The following is a 22,187-nucleotide window of genomic DNA, read 5'->3' as shown; positions in this document are numbered from 1 at the left end:
CTCTGCAGCCATCTCAGCTTCTTTGCCTCCAAGCCCAGCCCCACAGCCATGATCCTCAACCTGTGGGAGGCACGGCATTTTCCCAACGGCAACCTCAGCCAGCTGGCAGCGGCAGTGGCCGGACTGGGCCAGCCAGACGCTGGCCTCTTCACGGTGTCAGAGGCCGAGTGCTGAGACCAGCCAGGCCCATAACGCCTACACTCTCACCAGCTTTGGCACCTGCCAGGGACAGAAGCCGGACAGGGGCCCTACCCCCCCGTACCAGGGAGAGCTGCTTGGACAGGCCCCCTCCCGGCCGAAGTTGTCCCTTAATGCTGGCCCTTCAGACCCTGCTCCAACTCCCATCCCTCCCTGGCCTGCCTGGCCAGCCTGGCCCAGCCACCTGCTCACACTATGCCTGGCCCCAGGGCCCAGGGTGGACAGTGCCTGGAGCCCAGGTTGGGCCCAGCCCATCTGTGTATGTGTGTGTGTGCGTGTGATGCTACCTCTCCTCCTGCCCCTCCCAGGGGCCCGCATACACATGGGCACACGTGTACACGCTAGGCTCAGAATGAGGCCCCTGGGGCTCCTGCCTGAGCTGGGCCTTATGCAAACATTTCTGTGCCTGCCGGGTAGGGGCACGCCTGAGGGGCCTGGCTCCATGCCTGCCGGACTGAGGACCCCAGCCAGACGGGCTGGCCCCTGGATTCAGGCACACAACCACCACACGGGCATGTGCCCATGCATGCCTTGTGTGCCCATCTCACATGCACCCCTTCCTGGGTCACACAGACCCCACCACCACACGCATCTCATGCTGTACACCCAGAGGTCGCTCACGTTTCACGCCTGGTGTCGGTACACATCTGCCTCACATGCTGCCCTTCTCCCACCCACCCAGGGACACCTGACGGCTCCTCCCCGACCCTTCCCCTGATCCCAGCCTCGAGGTGCCCTGCCCGGCGGGGCGTGTGAATATGCAATGGGAGTCCCGGGCTGTACAACGGCGAGTGTGTGTGCTGTGGCATGCCCGTTCCTAGGGCTGGCCGGTGCCCCCATGTGGGGCCTGTCGTGTGAAGCTTGTGTCCTGACTCTGTCTTAAGTGCATTCATGCACTTACACTTGGCCTTATGTACACAGCCTTGCCCGGCCGCCGGGGCGCATAGGGATTTTAGCGGACGTGAATGTAAATAAATTATATATATATATTGCTAACCCATGTGCTACCTCTCTTGGGAAAAGCTATCGGGGAGGGTAGATGGCCACAGAGGTATCATACATGGACTATTCTGAGAGTCCCTGGTGGCTGGTCTGGCTTGAAGACGGGCTAGGTCCAGGCCCTGGTCTGGCAAGACTAGGGCTGAGATCCCAGGGTTCCTGTGGATTTCTTCAGACACGGGTCTTCTGAGCAAGGCGACAGGCAACAGCAGTGACCAAAGCTGCACCTTTGCCAGATCCATCCTCTGACTGCAGGAAAGTGACTTTACAGCGAGGGGCCAGTTCCCGTACTGTGGCTGCTACCAGGCTGGAGAAGCTGTGAAGAGAAAGAGCTGAGATGAGCCCGAGGCCAGCCCAGCCCCGCAGCCATGCTTCCCTGCCTGGCTCATGCACCCAAACTCACTGGGGATGCAGCTTGTAGAGGGTCCCATCCACCCCCACGGAGATTGTCAATTCCTCCAGGCCACGGTTCTCCCGGATCTTCTCCACCACGGCAGCTACACCTGCCCCACAGAGTTGAGCAGCTCTCCGGGACACAGCCTGGCACACCTCTAGGACCATCAGGGCATCGTCTGAGGTCAGGGGAAGCCCCAGATCCTCCAGGATGGCTCGGACCTGTCGCAGAGCCAGGCTGTCGCTGGGGGACAGAAAGGAATAAAGCACAGAGGTGGGATCCTGCATTAGCTCCCCCTCTCTCAAGATTTTTCCCACCTCATCCTCCAGAGAGGACCCAACCATCACCAGCAGGCAGCATTCCCCCACAGTGGATGGATAGACTCCTTTGGGGAGTAGGAAGCCAATGCTGGCCTTGGGTACCTTTCAATCTCAGAGAGAAACTTGGTCTTGAAGATGTCCCTGGTCTGAAGGCACTGGGTCTGCTGGCCTCGGAAGAGAACTCCAAGGCTGGTCAAATGCAAGAGGATGTGGCGGACAATCTCCCCCAGGTACATACCACTGATCATCTTCTCAAATCTGCATGAACATGTGTGTGTCTGCCTGGGGCAGGAGGGCCTGGCAGCTCCTGTCCCCAGAGCCTGCCACTGCCAGCCATCACTGCCCAGGCCCAGCCCGCACCTCTGCTTGCCAGGATTGATGGATGCCTGGTCCACACTCTCATCAAAGCAGGTGCTGAGCATGCCCAGTGAGCCATCATCCCCAAAGGCTCCCCACTCCATGTTGATGCACATTTGGCCTGACTCGTCGGCCATGTCCACCACATTTGGGAGCTCTTCCATGTAGCAGGCATTGGTTCCAGTTCCTGCAGAGAAGCCAGATGGGGTGGAAAACACTTTTTAATGCAGACAAAACCCCTCTGAGCCCTTCCCACACCAAAATGACAAAATTCGTGCTCCCTCCCTACTTCTCCATCTTCCCACATTCAAAACCTGTCCTAGTCCTCTTCCTTCCTTCCTGACATCCATAGTGCAGATCCTGTCTGCACCAAGCACTTTGGGCCTCCACTACCTCCCCTACCAGTACCACGATCAGGGCATCTGCCATGCTGCCCAAAAGGGCCCCTGCAAGGTCCATCAGTCACATTATTCCCCTGGGAGATGTGATGGCCCACTGCATCAGCTGGTAAGAGGCTAGAGAGCTCCCTAGTCTTGGCTTTCTAGACCTTCAGTCAACTAACTGGTACTGGGCCAGGCCAGGAACATACAGGGAAATCCAACATAAGGAACCCCACCATCTGGCCATAAGTTGGATAATGAATGGCCATCTCTGATGGACATCTACAGGCCCTAAGTAGAAGTACAAAAGGGCGGCATCATAGGAGTCCTGGAACTCAGGGTAGGTCTTGCTGCCTACAAGGTAAAGAAAAGCTACAGAGAGAAATCGATGTCTAAATTGGGCTTTGAAGCCAAGAGGCATGGAGAAGGAAAGGCATTCCAGGCAGGAGGCACAGTCTGGCCAAAGGCATTTCCCCTCTCTCCCTACATATTTCAATCCTGGGAAGATGGGCTTCTTGCCACCTGGAATTCCTCTATCCAGTAGATTATTCCCATGGCCACATGGATATACCTCTCCTGAGCGCCTGCCGGTGCCAGGCCCTGTGTTCAAGAAGCTCCAGTCCATGAGAAGCTGCTGTGTGTCTTGTACTCTAAGAGACTCTTAAGGAGCTTGGGGAGCCCTCCTTTCCTTCAAAACTTGCAAGTCCCACCTGTCTCAGGGCCCACTTCTTTCTGATCTTGGCCTTGTACCCACCCATGTGTAGAGTTAGAATCAGTTCTCTCTCACCCATGGGCTGTTCTATGCTCAACCCCACAGGATGGTCAATTCTGAAAATGCAGAATTTCCTTCGTTTATATGTGCTTTGATTCCAGCTGGCCTCAGTGTAGGTGCTTAATAAAGACATTGAATCTTAGACTGTCTGAAGGACCCATATAGCTCATGGGTCCCTCCCTCATGCTCCTTGCCAGTTCCAGAATTGAGTATGCAGTACAAGTCAGGCATTGGGCACACTTCCCCCCCCACCCTGTATTTCATCTTCACTATTATTAGAGGCACTATTATCTGCTTTATACAATAAGGAAACTGAGGGTCTAGTGACTTGCCCAAGGTCAAAAGGTAGAAGTGACAAAACTACTATTTTCACCCAAATCTATATGACTCCAAAGCAGAGATTCATGATAAATGAATCTGCCCATCTGATAAATATGGGCAAACTGAGGCTTAGAAATATTTAATGACTGTGTCAGTAACTGAGGTGGATGAAATACTCCAACTCCAGACTCCCAGCCATATACAGTATCCCAGGACCCCACTGGGTCAGACAGGAACAATTCTTCATCCCCAGGGCCAAGGGAACATCCAACCCAAGGAATCAACAGGAGGCAGCAAATTATCAAGCAGTAGGGGCACAAAAGGGCAGGACCCTCCTCACCGACAATGAGGCCTATCTCGCAACGGGGATCCTCATAGCCACAGGACATCATGGTCCCCACCGTGTCATTGACAATGGCAACAACATTCAGCTCCACTGCCTGCACACAAAAGGATGCTGCTAGTTGCTGGGCAACGCGGTCGTCACGGCAACCAGCACTGGACCCAGAGGTCTCTATTGCAGAGGACCCCCCTCTCAGAAAGCAAGAGACCCTTGCTCCCTTCAAGGCCTCCTGCAGCCCAAAGCACCCCTCGGGGCAGGCTCTTACCTGTCTGCGTTTGATGGCTTCCCGCAGCAGATGCACAACATCATGGCCCTCACAGTCTGATGCATTGAAACCCTTAGTCCAGTTTAGAAGGATGCCCTGAGGTGGGACCAAGAGGAAACGGGAAACTGGGGGTCCCTTCACTCTGCCTCCCCAAAGCCAGCATCCCAACAAAAGCTACAATTTCTGCTACAGTTTCCTTGACCACTTTGCCCTATGGTCAAAAGCCTTGACTTCTGCTCCCTCCCAACTCCCCAGGAGGATTTCAGTGTGAAAAAACCTATTAATAGTGATTTGACCTACATCTCTCATTATTAGTTCTAGAACTCACAGACAGTCTGAGGGTCTGGCCATTTTAAGACATTTGCCAGAAGGAATGGCCCTTTATAACTGAGTCAGGACTAAACAGAACTGGTAAAGTGAGTGCTGTAGGTGAGAAAGAGGACAGAGAAAGCTCAGAAGCTCAAATGCCAGCAGATCCCACCTTCTCTGAGAGAAATCAAAAGTCACTGGAAAGGAAGGAATACTCAGAGTTAGGGATGGAACTGTGTCAATGTCAGATTCACTCGTTTGTCCCAGTTATGGGTAAAGGACAAATGGAAAAGCGAGACACTCGGACAGGATGAGGGGGGCAAGACAGACACACTTTCATTGTGAGGAACTGGACTTAGATTAGTGACAGGGAATTGGACTGTACCTGAAGAGGTTTGTTCTTGTTAGCCCCCTCTGAGGGAGGGGCAGGAGGAGTGAGTAAGGCCAGTGCCATCAGGGGAAAATGACTACTCTGCCCAAAGAAGTAGGCAGGGCTGGGAATTTTTGGAGCAGATTCTATTATTTTGTTTTGTTTATATGAGATGGGGGTCTCACTATGTTGATCCCTAGGCTGGCCAGGAACTCCTGACTCAAGGGAGCCTCCCATCTCAGACTCTGGAGTAGCTGAATCTGCAGGCACATGCCACCACTCCCTGCTAGTGCAGTGGATTTCAGAAATAGTGAACAACATTTCTCCCCAGTCATATTGCCTTATGTCCCTTTCCCCACTCTACAGCAGTGAGACACCGTGTGCTCATTGTCTCAAAAACACAAACCAGAGAGTATGAGAGACTAGAGGGAGAAGCAGTTTGAGAGAGACCAAATGATGGGAAATAATAGTTTCCCTGCCCCAGACAAGATGGACCCCCTGTCTGGGGCAGTGGAGGCAGAGGGGAACTCCGACCCAGATTTTTGATGGTTTCCTGAGAAAGGTGTCATATGCTCCCCATCCTGAACTAAACTTGGATGGTGGCGGGTGGGGGAGAGACAGAAGGGATTTGAGTGACCTGAGAACAGAAGAGGCTTCAATCTTCATTCTCCAAGTAAAGCCTAGGGAAGTATTAAGATTCAAGAGAAGTCTGGGCATGGTGGCACAGGCCTGTAATCCCAGTGGCTTGGGAGGCTGAGGCAGGAGGACTGCGAGTTCAAAGCTAGCCTTAGCAACAGACTTAGTGAGGCTCTAAGCAACTTGGCAAGATCCTGTCTCTAAATAAAAAATTAAAAGGGCTGGGGATGTGACTCAATGGTTAAGTGCCCTTGGATTCAAATACCTGGTACAAAAAAAAAAAAAAAAAAAAAAGACTTAAGACAGAAATTGGCAGAAGGAGATTCCCAGAGAGTTGACTAACACTAAGTTTTAACTTCTCAAAAGAATGTGGGCTCCACACAAAGTAAAGTTCAGTTATAGAAATTAATCAAACTGTTCTGGGCATGGTGGCACATGCCTGTAATCCCAGTGGCTTAGGAGGCTGAGGCAGGAGGGTCGCGAGTTCAAAGCCAGCCTCAGCAAAAGCGAGATGCTAAGCAACTCAGTGAGACCTTGTCTCTAAATAAAATACAAAATAGGGCTGGGGATGTGGCTCAGTGGTGAAGTTCCCCTTAGTTCAATCCTCAGTACCATACAAAAAGATTAAAAAAAAAAAAAAGAAAGAAAGAAATGTATCAAACCATGTTTCTTACATGCCTGGGTTTATACCTGAGTCATACCTGCTTCTCACACCTTGCAAAGAATAATCAAAAGTAGCAAGCATGCTTAGCCTGGAGCTCAGCAGACCAGTCGAGAGATGGCAGCAGATTGTGCTGCTGTCGTACATGTGGAAGGACACACTGCAGTGTGTTCTGAGTGGGGATGCTGGGTCTAGACTTGTGCCTGTTACTCTGCCACCCCCCTCTAGCACCACCCCCACCCTACACACGGCTCTTTCCCTGGCTCATGCACACTCTATGACGGATGTACGGGTAGGAACCCCTTGGGGATCACTTTTCCTGGCCCTCACTCCCTTACCTGGTCCAGGCCAACCTGCTTGCATGGGAAGGAGAAAGTGAAACCCAGGGGGAGGCTCTGTCCACTCATGCCCTGCCTCTGCTGGAAGTCCACGATGCAGTCCACGATGTGGTCAAAGAGCTGCAGGGTGTGGCAGGTCAAGACATGGGCGCCAACCGTGCCCGCCCCCAACCCTCTGACGGGGCCTGCTGTGAGTACCTGCTGCCCAGAGCCCTGGGCCACACACTCAGGGATGGAGTAAACCTGGTTGATGATCTGCACACCTCCCTCTGTCAAACGCACCAGGAGGACCCGGAAGTTGGTGCCCCCCAGGTCCAAAGCCAGAAAGTCTCCTCGCTCTGTGGGACAGAGACACTCAGTACCAACACAGTGCTGGCTGCTCCAGCCCCAGCAGACTCTGTGACTCCCAGACCCACACTCAGGCCAGGTCCTCACCGCTGCCATCAGGTGTGGCTCGCACGTAAGTGGGTAGCATACGGAGAGAGGAAGCCTCCCCTCGGAGCCCCTTGGCCATGGCCTCCCGCATCTGCGCTTGCACGGCTTTCAGCTGCTCCAGGTTCAACCGGAAAGGTGCCAGGGTCTCCTCCAGCAGGCGCCGGTGGGCAGCCAAGCGGGCAGCCACAGCTGTCACCATTGCCACACCCCGGCCACCTCCATCCACAGAGGGGATAAAGGAGACATCACATTCCGGGACCAAGAGCATCACTGTCTCCTGCAAAATGCTGTGGAACCTACACAGACATACACCAGGTGCACCCAGCTTGATATCTGAGCCCTTTGCTGAAGCCCTGGGCCCTATAATTTTAAATCAACTCAATCCTAAATCAGTTCTGTGCACCAACAATACATCTAAGAGTCCCCAGTGACCCCCCTCCATGGCACAAGCAAAAAGAAACATTTTTTCTCTTGTTGGCTGTCTCCTGGCCTCCCACAGCCCAATCTGGCCTTCACTCTGCTTAGGTGCATTCATATCCACTGGCTTACACATGTGATCCCAGGTGCCCTCTGGGTGTCTTATCATAAATACACGCATGTTCAGGCTATGTGTCCATATTCTCACAGTACCTGAGGTGCTGCTCAAACACTTGACCTCCTGTGGCCACAGCAACCTGGAGGGTCTGCTGCTCCCGGGTGTGCTGCAGGCGGGACAGGACTGCAGCCAGGGCCGCCGCACAAAGCTGGGCAGCCCGCGTGCACACGGCCGCGCACACACGCTGCACAAGCTCAGCATCTGAAGCCTCCAGGCTCAGACCCAGGTCCTGCAGGATTGTGTAGACACGGGCTGCCCCAGTGGAGGGGCTGGGGCAGGTAGACAGGATAATTGTTTGGGGCTCAGGCAGCCCAGTAGCTCCCCATCCCACAAAATCCCCATGGCCACCTTCTGTTTCCCAACCTGAGAATCCCCTTGCCTGAGCTGCCAGCCTCCCCCACTTACTCCTCCATCTCAGCCACATGCTCCAGACGGATGCTGCCTTGGCTCAGCAAAGCAGGAGAGGTACAGCCACCAAAGAGGACGCCACGACGGGCCAAGTGGGCCAGCACCAGTCGCACCAGCTCACCCAGGTATAAGCCCCCAATCATCTTTTCAAACCTGCAAGTGGAAAGGGTAGCTGGACAGCCCTGCTGAAGCCCTCAACCTACCTGGCTCCACCTCCAAAAGCCCCCAAAGAGGAGTCACTTTCTATACCGAAACCCCCAACTGGAGACTCCCAACTGGAACCTCCCAGAGGACAGAGCATGTTGCCCCCTCTGACTTAAGGTAAGTTCACGGGCCTCCTGGAGGCACAGCAGGATCTAAAGAAGGCAAGGCACACCTGACTCAGCTATTCTGAACCCCCAACATCAGCCATCTATCAGGGCTGATGAGAGTCAGGAATAAAGGAGTGTCCAGGGTTGAAAACTCTGGGTTCTAGAACCTTGAGGCCTTTCTTCTTTGAACCTTGCCAGGATCCCCCAGGGTGCAACTGGGAACCTTCAGAGTAAGAGGAAGGAGTGGTAAGGGCCTGAGTGTAGGGATAGCAGAAGAGGTGAGTCAGAGCAGTGATAAGGCCTAGACCAGGGTCAGGACCCCCTGCTAGGTCACCTCTGGGCACCAGGATTCAGGGACTCCTGATCCAAGGCATGGTCGAAGGTGGTCATCACTGGCCCCAGGGCCCCATGATCGTTGAAGGATCCCCATTCAATGCTGACGCAGGTGCGGCCCCGGTCCTCATCCAATACGGCCACATGCCTCGCCTCCTCCATGTAACATGCATTGGTGCCAGTGTCTGGCAGAGATAGCTCCATCAGGTCCTGCCCGCCAGGCAGCCACACCCACCACCCCTCATCTAAAAAGGTCTGTGACTCACCTACGATGAGCCCAATCTCACATGGACGGGTTCCTGGCTCACAGCCCATCATGGTGCCCACTGTGTCGTTCACCACAGCAACCACGTCAATGCTGTAGGCCTGGGCAGTGGACAGGGCAGAGTTGGGACTGGCCTGATAGCCAGAGTGGGATCCCTAGGGCAGGGCTTTGATGGAGACATCCAAAGTCCATGAAACGCAAGTGTTTGCATTCCCAAACACAACATCCAGGGCCCCTATAAAAGGTTTTCTTCCCATCCCATCTTCAGCTCCTCCCTTCCCCAAATCAGGCCTCAAGGTCATGGGTTCCCACCTTCAGACACCACATCCAGAGCTCCTCAAGATGACGGTCTCAAGACTGAGCCCTTCTTAGGGTTGCTCTCCTCACCTGCATCCTGGCCTAGCTCCCCAGGCCCTAGTTACTGCTTGCTCTAACACTTTGGCCTCTGCCCACCTTTGAACTAGATCCTCCTCCCCAGCCTCACCATAAACACTAGGCAAATTTTTCCTTCAAGTGCCTGCTCCCTCTGCAGTCAGAACACAGAGACAATCTTTTATTAGAATGTGACACAGGTGGACTGTAAGAACCTTGAGGACATAATCACAGTTTTTATTTTTTGTCCAGTACCACCACCAGGGCACTGAACATTTCCTTAGCCCAAGTTACCTTGCCTATACAATGGGAATGGTGGCAACCAGGGTTAAACCAGATAAAAGCAGTGAGCAGGAAAGAAAGGCAGGACCTTTCTGAAGCACAGGCACAGCCCATAGATGCAAGCCTAGGCCAGCCAGGGCCGCCATCCCATCACCTCTATTTCCACTCACCCCCTGCCTCTGAATGGCATCTCTCAGCAACTGGACCACATCCTGGCCTTCTACACCGCTGCACCTAAAACCTTTAGTCCAGGAAATGAGGGTGCTCTGGGAGGCAGAGAAGTGGAATCAATCCTCTAGTGGCTTTCATGATGCTACAGCCCCTCTCCACACACCATTCCCAGGCCTGCTCCACCTCACCTTGTCCAGGCCTGTTTGGTGGCAAGGGAAGGAGAAGCTGAACCCAAGCTGCAGGCCCCGATTTCCCACGGGGTGTGCATCCAGGAACTCAGACAAGCAGCAGGCGGCAAAGTCAAAGAGCTGTGAGACAAGGAGTCAGGGCACTTAGCTCTGCCCACCTGAGCCCCAGCCACCCAACCGGGCCCAGGTCCTAAAGGCTGGCATTGATACTCACTTGCTGGCCAGTGCCCAGTACCACCTCTTCAGGAATCATGAACTCCTGGCTCCTGGGCTCCACCCTATGCCCCTCGATGCCCGTCAGAGTCACCCACAAGACTCGCAGTGAGGCCCCTGTGGCCCCTAGCTCCAGCACCAGAAAGTCTCCTTGTTCTAGGGGGCAAGCAGGTCATAGAAAGCCATGTAGCCAGCAAGATAGGTGCCCTCTGCCTCCCAGAAAAATTCCCAAGGCCTGCAAAATCTGGATAAAGGGAACTTAGAGATGGAACACAGGGATAAGATCAGTATTCTCTTCCAAGCCTGGTCACTCATGTTAGTCTAATGCCACCCACCAGTGCCATGTGGGGTAGACCCCACATATGTGGGCAGCATCCGGACAGCAGGAGCAGGGCTGGCCTGTCCCTTCAATGCCTGCTCCATGGAATCCAGGAGGCTGGCTTGGATCTGCTGCAGCTGTGTCCTTGTCACCTTGAATTGCTGTAGACATTCCTGTACCTGGGGAGAAACAAGCCAACTTCTGGAAGGAAACCCTGTTGCACTGGCCAGATTCTCCAACAGGAGCAGAGGCCTGCCTTGCTCATCTCGCATGCGCCTTTCAGTCCTTCAGCTTCCCAAGGGGCTGGCTTGGACCCTGTCCCCAAACCCCTCTGAACCTTGTCTAGCACCCGCCCATCCTACTCCTTGCCTCTTCATACACTGACTCTTATGGCCTACACCCAGCTTCTGTGTCCTCAGAAAATTCTGCTTAGGAGAGAGAAACCACCCACCTCCTCCTGCTCCATGTCCTGGTGGTTTCCTCTCAGCTCTAACATCCTCTTCCCTGCCTGTCTACTCATTTGGATGCAGGGTTTGGAAAGACCTCCCTCTTGTCACTATGACTGATTGCCCTCTGGCCCCCCAGTATCCAGAGCAAAAGCCTATGAACAAGTGTTTGCCTTTCCTAACCCATTCTCATACTCTAGAGCCAGAACAAGCTCAGCACAGGAGAGTTTGGAGACCACAGAAGATGGTCTTCCCTTCATCAGTAATCCTTCCCAACATATCAACCAAGGCCAGCACTACTCTAAGCACCATACACCACATAACTAACCAAGTCCTGCTCTTGTAGAGCTCTGATTCCAGAATGAGAGACAGAAAATAAGTAAATAATAATATGATTGTGGTAGTTTAATAGTTTAGTGGCTATTAAGGGGGAGGGGAGCAGGATTGGAAGATCGAGAATGACTGGGGAGGAAAAGATCTCTTTAGATATGAATCCAGGAAGGCCTCCTTGAGGAGGAAACCTAAATGAAGGTTAGAACAAGCCATATGAAGATCTGAAGGATGAGCACAATGGGCTTTCTCTAGAGTTAGTGATGGATTTGGGGGAAGACCAGGAGTGGATTTGAGCCTGAAAGGAGGGCTAAGCAGGCAGGGGAAGGCAGAGGATGTGATACCCCAGGTTCCCACTCCTCCAAAAAGAAGAGCCCCAGGAGCCCCAGCTCTGTGTGCAAAAACCTCTGCTGGATTAATTTCTTGAGACTGGGAAACAGAGTTCATGAGGAAGAAAATATCCTAACTGGAGGGCTCCATGACATTAGTATGTGGCAGCTGCCAGCAACCACACATGCTTGGAAAGTTTACTCCTATGTTACAAATGAGGAAACTGAGGCTCAGAGAGGGCAAGTCATCTGCCTAGCCAGAGAAGGATATGAAGGAGCAGGGTGGATTGTGAACCCAGGTCACATGAACTATAGAGATGTTTCTATATCAATGTGAAGACTTGTAAAGACTAGCAACCACCCCTGAAAAGAATTTAAGGCAGGAAGAATACCCCAAACAAAAGAAAACTTAATCAGGGTCCTTGCCCTGCCCCTTTTCAGCCATGTAATCCTGGGAAAGGCACACTCTTTGTGAGCCTCACTCAACTCTTAGGAGAAATAGAAAATACAATATTCCTAAGTCCCCTGGTGTGGAGGACTATGTCTGTTCATGGCTCTCAGGGCCATGTCAAACAGGCTCTTGGGATTTGTTGATTGAATGGTTGTGACATGAGATAAATGGGAACAATGTTTGTGAAAGTGTAAAGTGCCATTCAAATGGGGGAGGAGACAACTGTGGAGTTATGGAGAAGTCAATGGCTTGGGCAGATTTATTTTTCTGCCTTTTCCTCCTGGGTACAATAAGGTTCAAGTGGAGAGACTAGGAGATGACCAAAGCCACAAGAAAGAACTTCTCTGGCACTCTGGTGGGGTGCACATCAGCCTGGAGAAACTTCTGGAGCCTCCCCTCCTATCCTATTCTTGGTTAGGAAGCAAGGAGCAAAGCATTAGATAGCCTGCGAAGTCCGTATGGCTTCCATGCTGGCTCCTTTAATTAACTCGCATGTTAGTGAGGAGCCATCACCTCACTTCTCTGAGCAAGTTACCTCCTCTATCAGGCAAGAACAAGAATAGTGCCCGCTTCTCAAAGAATGCTGTGAGGACAAGATTACAGATGGGCAGCAATGGAGCAGTGTCCAACACAAAAGAAATGCCTGGGGAATGTGGGTTCCCTTTCTTCAGAGCATGAGGTACAGCTAGCCTAGAGGGTCTGAATCTAGACCTTCTCTAGTTACAAAAAAAGACTTTGGGGAAGGGTCTGGGAAGGGTCTATGAGACAAGTAATTAACTTTTTCTCAACCTAAGGCTGTGGGCAGGGAGTCCAGGGTGAGACCTAGGTGCTGAGTAGGAGTCCAAAGCCACAGGACACTGGGTGTCCCTGTGAAGTTCCCCAAAGCCAAAGGGAATTACAGCTGCAGAGGCAGAGGGCAGATGTGGGATATGCATAGGAGGGAGGGGTGAAAAGGGAGTCGACGGCAGGTCCTAAAACAAGCCCTAGAGAGCAGTCATTGCTCATTCCTGCGACCCAGCTATGGGTTGGACACAGAGGAAATGTTTACAGCAGAGTCTAGGGTAAAAGTTGGACAGGAGAGGAGGGGGAACATGAAATGCAGTGAGGGGTGATGTCTTCACAGTTGGACAAGAAGCCTAGTGAGTAGATCTTAGGAGTCAGAAAACTTCAGAAACATGGGTGCCTCCGCTGTGCAGGTCCTTTATCTCCATGAGCTCATTTAACCATTCAGGAAATGGAGAACATTCAGCTTTATTCTCTTTCATTTTACTGATGAAGAAACAAACCAAGATATATGAAACAATTTACATAAGTGTTTCCGGCTCAAGGGTGTGGTAGGCAAGAGCTTATGAGTCTTGGTCAGATGGTGGGGAAAAAAAAGAGAAATTCACTTCTGAACAAACCTCGGGATACGGACTATGCCACATAATAACTTCCATGTTCAGTTCAGCACTACAATCAACCCTGGGTGTGAGGAGAGAGACATGTACAGGTGTGACTGGAGGAGTGGAAAGGGCTCAAGAATACAGCAATTTACAAGAAACTCCTGGGAGGGCTCATTTTGGATGTATGGACTCACTTGGGGTAGGGACGGTACCCATGTGGAAAGGTGGCAAAAACAATACTTCTGGAGCTGACACACCTCAGCTCAAGCTCCTGTCAGGCCTTAAACTCGAGTCATTTCACCTCTCTAAGCCTGTGAGCTAATCTTGCAGTTATTTGGAGCCTCAAAAGAAAGAGGTACTGGGTTGGAGAAAACAGCTTGGTAAACTGGAAAGAGGTCACACAGGTGTGATCTCCAGTCTTCCTGCTCTTCACATCCTTGGAATAAGCATGAAACAGGCCCCCAGCACTGAACTTACCAGCTCTGAGCTGTCTGAGGGCAGGGGTAACCCCTCCTGGGGACAGCCCAGGGCTCTTTCCCCAGGCTGCAACCCAGCAGGCCCAATGGAGTCCATGTGATTCCACAATGGGAGTGGGTCACCTACAGGAGAAAAGGGACAGCCAGGGTCAACTACATAATCTTTAGGCCCTAGGAGGCTGTAACTCAGACCTCCAACTCCCTTCCTTCTGAAAGGGACCAAGGAGGAGATTGTGGGCAGAATTCAGAAACTCTGATTATCAAAGATCCTTTAGCAATTAACCAGAAGGCAGTTAATTTCCAGAAGCATGTGTTAACAAGAGAGATTGGGAAGCTGATTTCATGTTCAATTGTCATTTGTTTATTCTGTCATTTATTTATATCCGGCGGCCTTCTGTGCAGGATGCTGGGGTGTAGATGAAGTAGATGCAGGCCCTATCCTCAGAGAACTCACAGCCTTACCAACAATCACAGCAGGGCTGGCACAGACTGTGGTATAGATGGACACATGTACTTAATGGTTGAACATGCTGCTATGATTGGAAGGTCAGGGATGTGCTTGAGGTCAAACGGTGTGAGAGACCAAAGATCTGCCAAAGAAGCAGCCAGGCTGGTCTGTGGATAGCCTTCAAGCCAGTCTAGGACGTGTGAATTTCATCTTGAAGGTGACAAGGAGACACAGAAAAGGGTCTGTACTTTGGAAACTGAATCTGTGCTTTAGAAAGCAGCTCCCCTGATGGTATGACTTTGGACAAGTCATTTATGACTTAGAATTTTGGCTGCATCATCTGTAAAGCAATAATATTTACCCTTGCAAGGCTGTTATGAACACAAAATGGAATAAAACCTGGGAAAATGCTTTGTGAAATGTAGGGTTACAGAACTGAGAAAACCCTGGACTGAGAGCCCAGGACCTGACTCTCCACGAGGACATGGCACCAGGTGTCCCAACATCAAGGCCACATTTTCTTTTTCTGTGAAATGGGGACTAACATGGAACCAAAATGTCAAAGTGCTATGTGGGGAAAATGAGACAATGAGAGCAGAAGATCCTTGCTTGGAGTGCACATCCAGATTTATTTAACCAAATCTGAAACCCTATGAGCCTCAATTTCCTCTTTGATACCATGGGAAAAAAACTATGTTCTTCTGAGGATTAAAGGAGTTCATGTACCAGTGATTCAGGTACCCTTCATGGTGGAGGAGAGGAGAAGCAGTGGAGGATCCAAGAGGGCCACAAGGCTTCTGTCCACTGAGCACTCTACCTCGCAACAGCAAAACTTCTGGAAACATAGTACCTTCCCACTACTGCAACTCCTTCTTACCTTCAAGCCCCATACTCCTATGAATTTGCCCTCTATGTGGTTAACTAAAACCTAATTTGACAAACCCAAACCCCTTCCCTCAGTGCATTTGCTGCTGTGTTCTCCCCTTCTTTGGCTCTAGCAGCCAGTCTCTCCTGGGTCTGCCTTTAAACAGTGGGGTTCCCAAGCCTCTGATCATGCATGCCTTTCTTCACAGTCCCTCTTTATCTCACTCATCCCCAAAGTTGAGTAAAACCTATGCAGGGATCCCAAAATCCCTGACCTGAGCCCAATCCTGTATGCCAGTGGTCTGTTAGATCTCACTACCTGGGTGCTGGAGAGACTCTTTAAGCTCAAAAACCAAAACTAATTTGTTTTCCTACTTTTCACCACTGAACTCCTGTCCTCCCCCTTGGCTGGAAGCATCAAAAGGCTTGCTCATCTACACAAACCATTTGGGTTGCTGGTATACATGCATTGCCACCTGTGTGTGCTTGATCTTGGGCTCTGGGAAAAGAGCTCTTTCAGTGTCCTCTCCTCCCTACCCCCACAACCACTGTCTGATTGTTCTAACAGCCTCTTAAGTAATACTTCTGCTTCAAGTCTATTCATCTTCTTGCCCAACTTGCAGCACATCACCAGCAACTGTCATTTAAGGGAAGTTCTGTCTCAGAAAAGAAAGCAAATATTCACACTATGATGGCTTCCACTGCAGTAGGGAAAGTCCAGAATTCTTTATGGTGGCATTGCGAGCCTTTTACAAACCCTCAACCTAAATTTCCTCTTGCTTATTCTGCTCCAAAAACCAGCCACAAGGACTACAAGCTCCCTAACTCTTGCTTGACAGGCTTTGTTCAAATTGTTTCCCAAGTTTGGAGAGTTAAACCCTGCAATATCTGAGTCTGCATCTTCAATGCTAGCACATGTTTGGGCATAGGATGTGCTAACACAACTTTATAAAATTGGAAGCAGAAGAAGAGGTTTTTATTTGGTGAACCAGAAGTCAGTTTCTGACAAATCTCCCCCAAATCACATGTACCTACATTCAGTTTCCAAATCTCTCAAATGGGACTATAACATGTTCATTCTATAAATGTTATAATGTGTTTTAACAATAAAATGAGGTAACTGTGGCAATTAATTACCTTTAGAAAGGGTTGAAGGCTACACGACATTCTCAGTTAAAGGCCCATCTAGCTCAATCATTCACTCACTCATTCAACATTTATTCATCATATGCCAAACTATGAAATTTCCCCCCTTAACTCTAGTATTAAACTATCTCCTGTGGGGAAGGACAAGTCTCCTTCAATACTGTACCCCAGAACCAGCCCAGGGTCTGCAAATTTGAACCAAGGGCTTCTTGGCTTCCCTTAACTAAATCAGCTACATTGAGAGACCATTCCTTCTAAAAGGTAACTCAAGTGAGGGTGGGAGTGGCCCTCACCATTGAGACCAGTGGCTTAGACTTTTGAGCTTCTACTTACCTCTTGGTGTGGGCCAAGCAGAAGGGATGAGGATAATAGGGCTGGGAAGCAGCAAGCCAGAATCACAGGAAGCACTCACCTGGGAGATATAGCAGTTGATTACCCTCCTCAGGGCTAAGCTCTTTTCTCAATGTGAGGCACACAGTGACCTGGTCTGTGTTCAAAAGTGAAACTCAGGGTGACCCAAGTTATAATGTCCCCAAGCCCCGCCCTTTCCCTCAGCTACTGCTTACCAGACATCCACTAATTCAGGAAGGTCAACTTCCTTCCCAGTTTGCTCTAAGAGGAACCTAGGGTAGCTAGGGCTATGGTGTAAAGTAAAGTAAGATGACCACAGGATGCTGGAACTGTGAATGGACTCAAGGATCCTGTGACATCCCTACTGCAATGCTAGAAATTCTGCTCCTTTTATAAACACTTCGGAGTTTTGAGGTGGTAGCACATCCCTGGAAAGGAGTGGGAGCTTAGCCTGGGAAATATGCAGTGTAACAAACAGCTTTAAAAAATGTGGTAAGAGGCAATGTAGAAACACAAGAGGAAGGGACTGACAGTGAATGAGTGCTAGGCAGGCTGTGGAAGCCAAGTCTTGAAGAAAGAACAGTGTGCTGGCAGAGGGGGTCCTTTCACAGAGGAGCGCATACCTGCAATCACAGGTCACATACACACAGGTGCCTTCATGGAACTGTGTGCAGCTCCCAGGGCCTACAGGGGATATATGGTGGGAGAAGAGGTGACAGCCAGCCTGAGGAATCTAGCCTTTGTCTTAAATGGGGAGAGTAGGCTCACACCATGCATCTTTTTATTGGAAGGAGAAGCAAAGTCTAAGGCTTCTAAGGCTGCTGGCCACCAAGCTGTTTTTCCGTTGAACTAGTCCTGAATGCACAGAACCCTGGGGCACCACTGTAGGAGACTAAGCACACTGCAACAATCTGTGTTTCAGGAAAATTGGTGGACACTTTACCACTACCTCATCAGCAGTTCCCTACCGTATAGGACAAGGCTTCCACATGACACTAGATGAACACCAGGGACAGTGACTTTTCTATCAGCTTTTACACAATTAGGTCTGGAAGCATGGCAGACATCAGCCCTGCTGTAGTACACTGTGTACCAACCAGGCTCTGAAAGGCAATGGAAGTGGAGGATGCACTGGGGAAGGCAGAGTGGCTGTCACCCACAAAAACAGCATTCTTCCTAGCCTGAGCTTCCCATTTCTCAACTTAGTTTAGTTGAATGCAAAAAGCTCTAGCTGTGATTTATGCTGACAACAGCATTTGTACCTCTTCCCCCTGCTGTATTGGGAGATTAAACCCAGGGCCTAACATTTGCACTCTTGAGCCAGGGTAAGGACACACATGACAAGCATTACCAGAACTCTTGCCAGTGTTTCTTAAAGTGCCGTGCTCATTTCACCAGGCAGTGGGTGTCCTGATCTCTAGTTGTAGTGCCAAGGAAAGTCTTTGGGTCAGTCAGTAGAGGGATGCTGTGAGCATCTGGGACAGCCCTGGCAGTAGCAGAGGCAAAGCAGATGCAATACTCGGGCAGATACCAGATGGTCACTGACCAGCAAGGAGAAGGACAAATCCAGACAAGCTGCCCTCATAGTCCCTTAGTGTAATCTTAACCACCAAGAAGTAACTGCGGAACAGGGATAGAGTACAGCTGCTGGGCTGAAAGGCTAGGCACCCCCTGCTCTGAGCTTACTGCCCTCCACCCTCAGTGCCTGCAGCCAGGGACACAGGCCCTCATAGGCTCCCCAGTATGGATGCCCTTTATACTCTGAATGTACCTTACAACTCTCCCACAGGCATCAAGCTACTTCTTTTGTGCCTTTGTTCATGCCGATTTGTCCAGAATGACACCCCCTTTGGACTCTCACACCTTTTCACCTAATTTCCCCTCATCTGTTAAACTGCAGTTCAGACAGCAATGGTGGGAAGTTCTTCCTTGAGAGGCTCCTCCTGGCCCTAACCCCAGCTGGGAGCCTGCCCACCCATTCCCTATTATCTTGATTTTGCTAATTTCTTTGCATTTACAAGTTTATTAAAATCATCTATATATGTGTTCATTTTACCCACTGCACTATGGGCTCCCAGGTAATTTTCCTTATTTACCTTTGGAGCCTCAAGTTCTGGTTCTAGACCTGATACAGAATAGCTATCAGCTAATTTTTATTAAACAGGAGGGCCCTCCCATAACCTCAACAGTCCAGGGCTTTTAGAATGGGAAGGAAATAAACAACCACTTCCTGCCTTGCTGGTGCATATGGCACTTTCCACTTGGGTGTCCACATTTTCCTATCTACCAACCCTCCCGTCCGTTTTCTACCTCCCTTCTCTACCAAAGCTGCCCTGCCCCACAGGTGAGAATGAGCCCACCAAGCCTGAAATTTCCATGGAGTCATCGGCTGTGTGAGTCAAGTGGGAGGTCAGATGTAGGACAGTACAGGCAGTGTAAGTTCTGGTGTCAAAACAGACCTGTGTTCAAATCCCATCCCATTTACCAGCTATGTGATAAAAACTCTTTACTTTTCTGAAATTGTTTTCCATGTATAAAACGGGAGACTAATTTCTCCATAGGATTTGCTTTAGGTTGAGTCCCCCCAAGAAGTGGATGTAACTTGAGGGCAAAAACTTTATTTGGGAAGATCCAGAGCAGGGCCAGGACTAGGGTGATGCAAGTGAAATGTCTAGGATGCAGAAATGTAACAAGACCTCTCAAGTTCTAACCCTGCATTTACATGAAACTGTTACCTAGTCCTGGTCCTGACAGGAGAGTTGGAAGCAAGGTAGCAAGGGAAAGATGCCAACAGAGAAGGGTACATAATTAAGTCGTTGCTGGGAGGTACTGACACTCAATTCAACAGAAAGAAGAATAGAATACACCTTATTCCACCTGAGGGGTAAAGAAGACGGGGTATTTATCATTCAACTTTCATTTTCACTGGCTGAGAGCTACCCCAGGGCACTGCTCCCCTGGAACTTCTAGCATGTACCAACATAAGCCAAAAGAAGTCCTCAGGCAGGGCATCATAGGTACTTCCAAAAGAGCCCTGTGGGAATGCAGTAGAAGGGTGAATGCCCAAGGGAAGTGGGCCAGGCACAACATCTTTTGGAGGGCTGTTGTAAGGATGAAATAACACAGCTACAATGCCTGACACAGAGCAATCTCTGTCTTTCTCCCAATTTATGGCAATAGCTTGTGAAGCTCATGAAGCTTCCCAGCTTTCCATGAGTTGGCAACACCAGCATTATAGCCGCTTCCTGTCTTTCAGAAGAACCACCCAGGGTCCCCAGGAGAGCTCCAAATGTACAGGAACCAAGCTTTCTGTGGCAGGCTGGTGGTTGATGGGGCTATAGTAGATCCTCTGAGTGAGTGCTCAGTCCTCAGAAATATCTCCTCTTGCATCTGCACTCTACCTTTCTCTGGTCCTTCCACCCCTCACTGCAACACTACTTATGACACACAAGACTTATGTCAAATTAGTAACAACTGCTGCCACTAACTCCCTATCTTCTATGTGACAGACATTGTGGTACAACTTTTATATACATTATATTAATCCTTAGAAATATGTAAGCATAATTTTTCTTATTTTGTGGGCAAAGAAAACTAAGTACAGAGAGGCTGGGTAACTTGTATCAGAAGCAGAGAGCAGACTTGGTTTGGTTTGACACACTTTCTACTTTGTCTCTTGTACCTTTTTCACTAATCCTCCCCCTGTAAGACCATAGCACAGGGAAGGAAAAAAAAAAAAAAAGCAGCAGCAGCCCTTATTGAAGATAGCTGGGGTAGGTGTGTTTGAGGTGGGGGACAGTGATTGTTCTTCCCTTCATTCTCCATTAACTAATAAATAAGCCTTTGGTTTCTGGTCTGGCTAATCCATACCCTCGTGCCACTGAACCAAGTTCTATGGCAACTGCTCATATTTAAGTTAAATAATTTACCTTTGAGAAACAGCTCTTTCCCTTTTCTTCAGGCAGAGAGAGAAACACGGTCCCCTGTTTACAGAGCTCTACCTCCAATAAAGTGCCATTTAATGAGAAAGATGATGAGCAAGGGTTAAGCAGTTGGGACTTAACTGATAAACTACTTTTCCTTAGAAGGAAAATAATGAATACTAGAGTCAAAATAAAGCATTCTTTAGAACTGAAGAGTAGCAGCACCACAGTTTTACTGACATGAACAAAGAGTGGCTTTATTTGTTCCTCTGAGCCTTTGTTTCCTCATCTGAAAATGGGTTATAATATCTATTTCATAGGGTTGCTATGAGGATTAAATGTAATGAAGGTACATTCATTACCTGGTCTATGGTAACTGCTCAAAAAAAATAGCTATTACATACGTGATATAGCTGCAATGTCAGTACCATCCAACAACAAGACATCATCTATGGATGGCAGTGAGCAGCCTGCCTTTTAACTGAAGGAGCTCGTGTGCAAATGTCCCTAGAGCAGGATACAGTGTCTTAACGTCTGTGCTGATTCTTACATTCTAGCTACCTTCCCCAGGCTAACTAATTTTAATTAAAATAAAGGAAATGGTAACGTGGGATACAATAAATCAGAAGAGTCTGCATTGTGTGCCCATTTATCATGACGCAAGATCTCTTCCTGGTCAACAGCTACCTCCTACAATCTCTCAAGCCATCTTCAAAGCAGCTGGGGCCAAAGCTAGCTTTCTTAAGATACCTGTTTGTTCATCTCCCTCAGGTAGCTACCTCTACCATTTCACAACCTCTCATTTTGGAGTCTGCTTATACACTGAGGACAGACCATATTTTGTTCTGCAGTGGAAGCTCCCAGGCAAAGTAATGGAAGAATATGCATTACCCCAGTAATGTTAGTGGAATAACAGTCACTATTGCTGCTATGACCTTTGACAGGAAGAAAAACCAATATTATTTTGAACATATGACTATGCCTGGCATCTCTACCAGTTAATCTATTTTGAAAAAATAATCACATAGGAACTAATACCAGACTGCATACCTAAAAAATCCTAGGGAAAATGGCAGGGCACTTCTCTCAAATATTCTATGCTCTAAGAATTTTTTTTTGCAGGGCGGCTGGGGTCTGGGGATTAAACTCAGGGGCACTTAACCATTGAGCCATATCCCCAACCCTTTTTTTTTTTTTTAAATTTTGAGACAGGGTCTTGCTAAGTTACTTAGGGCCTCACTAAGTTGCTGAGGCTGGCTTTGAACTTATAATCCTCCTGCCTCAGGCTCCCAAGCCTTTTGGATTTCAGGCATGCACCACCATGCCCAGTTTTGGGCTGAGAATTATTAACTGGGGGAGGACAAAAAGAAGCGGCAGGTCACTGAATCAAAGGGAAAGCAGAATAACTCTGGTGTCAGAAACAATAATGGTAGTAACCACACAGTATTCAGAACTGTTCTATAAGTAGTTGTAAGTGGGATGT

At 49.6% G+C, this 22,187-nt stretch overlaps 2 protein-coding genes across 6 annotated transcripts in view; one reads left to right on the top strand and one right to left on the bottom strand.

The window, feature by feature from the left end:
* Unc5a (unc-5 netrin receptor A) overlaps nt 1-1,194 on the top strand; it is a 62,141-nt gene extending 60,947 nt beyond the window's left edge. For both annotated transcript variants that reach the window (XM_021731553.3, XM_078049442.1), the window contains one exon: nt 9-1,194. In XM_021731553.3, coding sequence (XP_021587228.2) covers nt 9-174 — 166 coding nt within the window. In that variant the 3' untranslated portion in view covers nt 175-1,194. The remainder of the gene's footprint in view (nt 1-8) is intronic.
* Hk3 (hexokinase 3) lies at nt 1,165-22,143 on the bottom strand. 4 transcript variants are annotated; one of them, XM_040273104.2, is made up of 19 exons: nt 16,764-22,143; nt 13,974-14,095; nt 10,572-10,734; nt 10,238-10,392; nt 10,024-10,143; nt 9,835-9,930; nt 9,012-9,111; nt 8,747-8,930; nt 8,099-8,254; nt 7,729-7,962; nt 7,099-7,394; nt 6,862-7,001; nt 6,664-6,783; nt 4,350-4,445; nt 4,082-4,181; nt 2,272-2,455; nt 2,014-2,169; nt 1,601-1,834; nt 1,165-1,513 (listed from the first exon to the last, which is right to left on the bottom strand). In XM_040273104.2, exons 2-19 carry the CDS (start codon nt 14,067-14,069, stop codon nt 1,369-1,371), a joined length of 2,775 nt encoding a protein of 924 aa, XP_040129038.2. In that variant the 5' UTR covers nt 14,070-14,095; nt 16,764-22,143; the 3' UTR covers nt 1,165-1,368. The 4 variants fall into 4 exon arrangements, with proteins under 4 accessions (XP_040129038.2, XP_005333214.2, XP_040129040.2 ...); XM_005333157.4 differs by having other exon boundaries at nt 16,843-22,143; XM_040273106.2 differs by lacking the exon at nt 13,974-14,095 and having other exon boundaries at nt 16,843-22,143.
* Nucleotides 22,144-22,187: the final 44 nt, after the last annotated feature.

Source organism: Ictidomys tridecemlineatus, chromosome 1, assembly GCF_052094955.1.
Source record: "Ictidomys tridecemlineatus isolate mIctTri1 chromosome 1, mIctTri1.hap1, whole genome shotgun sequence".
In the NCBI taxonomy this organism is placed as follows: domain Eukaryota; kingdom Metazoa; phylum Chordata; class Mammalia; order Rodentia; family Sciuridae; genus Ictidomys; species Ictidomys tridecemlineatus.
Note: the sequence above shows the minus strand (reverse complement) of the source record. Positions and strands in the feature narration are given on the sequence as shown.

Excerpts from the sequence above, each read along its gene's own strand:
- Hk3 (XM_040273104.2), bottom strand. The coding sequence starts at position 14,069 with ATGGACTCCATTGGGCCTGCTGGGTTGCAGCCTGGGGAAAGAGCCCTG. Across the intron at positions 9,931-10,023 it reads ACCAAACAGGCCTGGACAAG|AGCACCCTCATTTCCTGGAC; the intron begins GTGAGGTGGAGC and ends TCTGCCTCCCAG. Across the intron at positions 8,255-8,746 it reads CTGAATCCTGGTGCCCAGAG|GTTTGAAAAGATGATTGGGG; the intron begins GTGACCTAGCAG and ends TTCCACTTGCAG.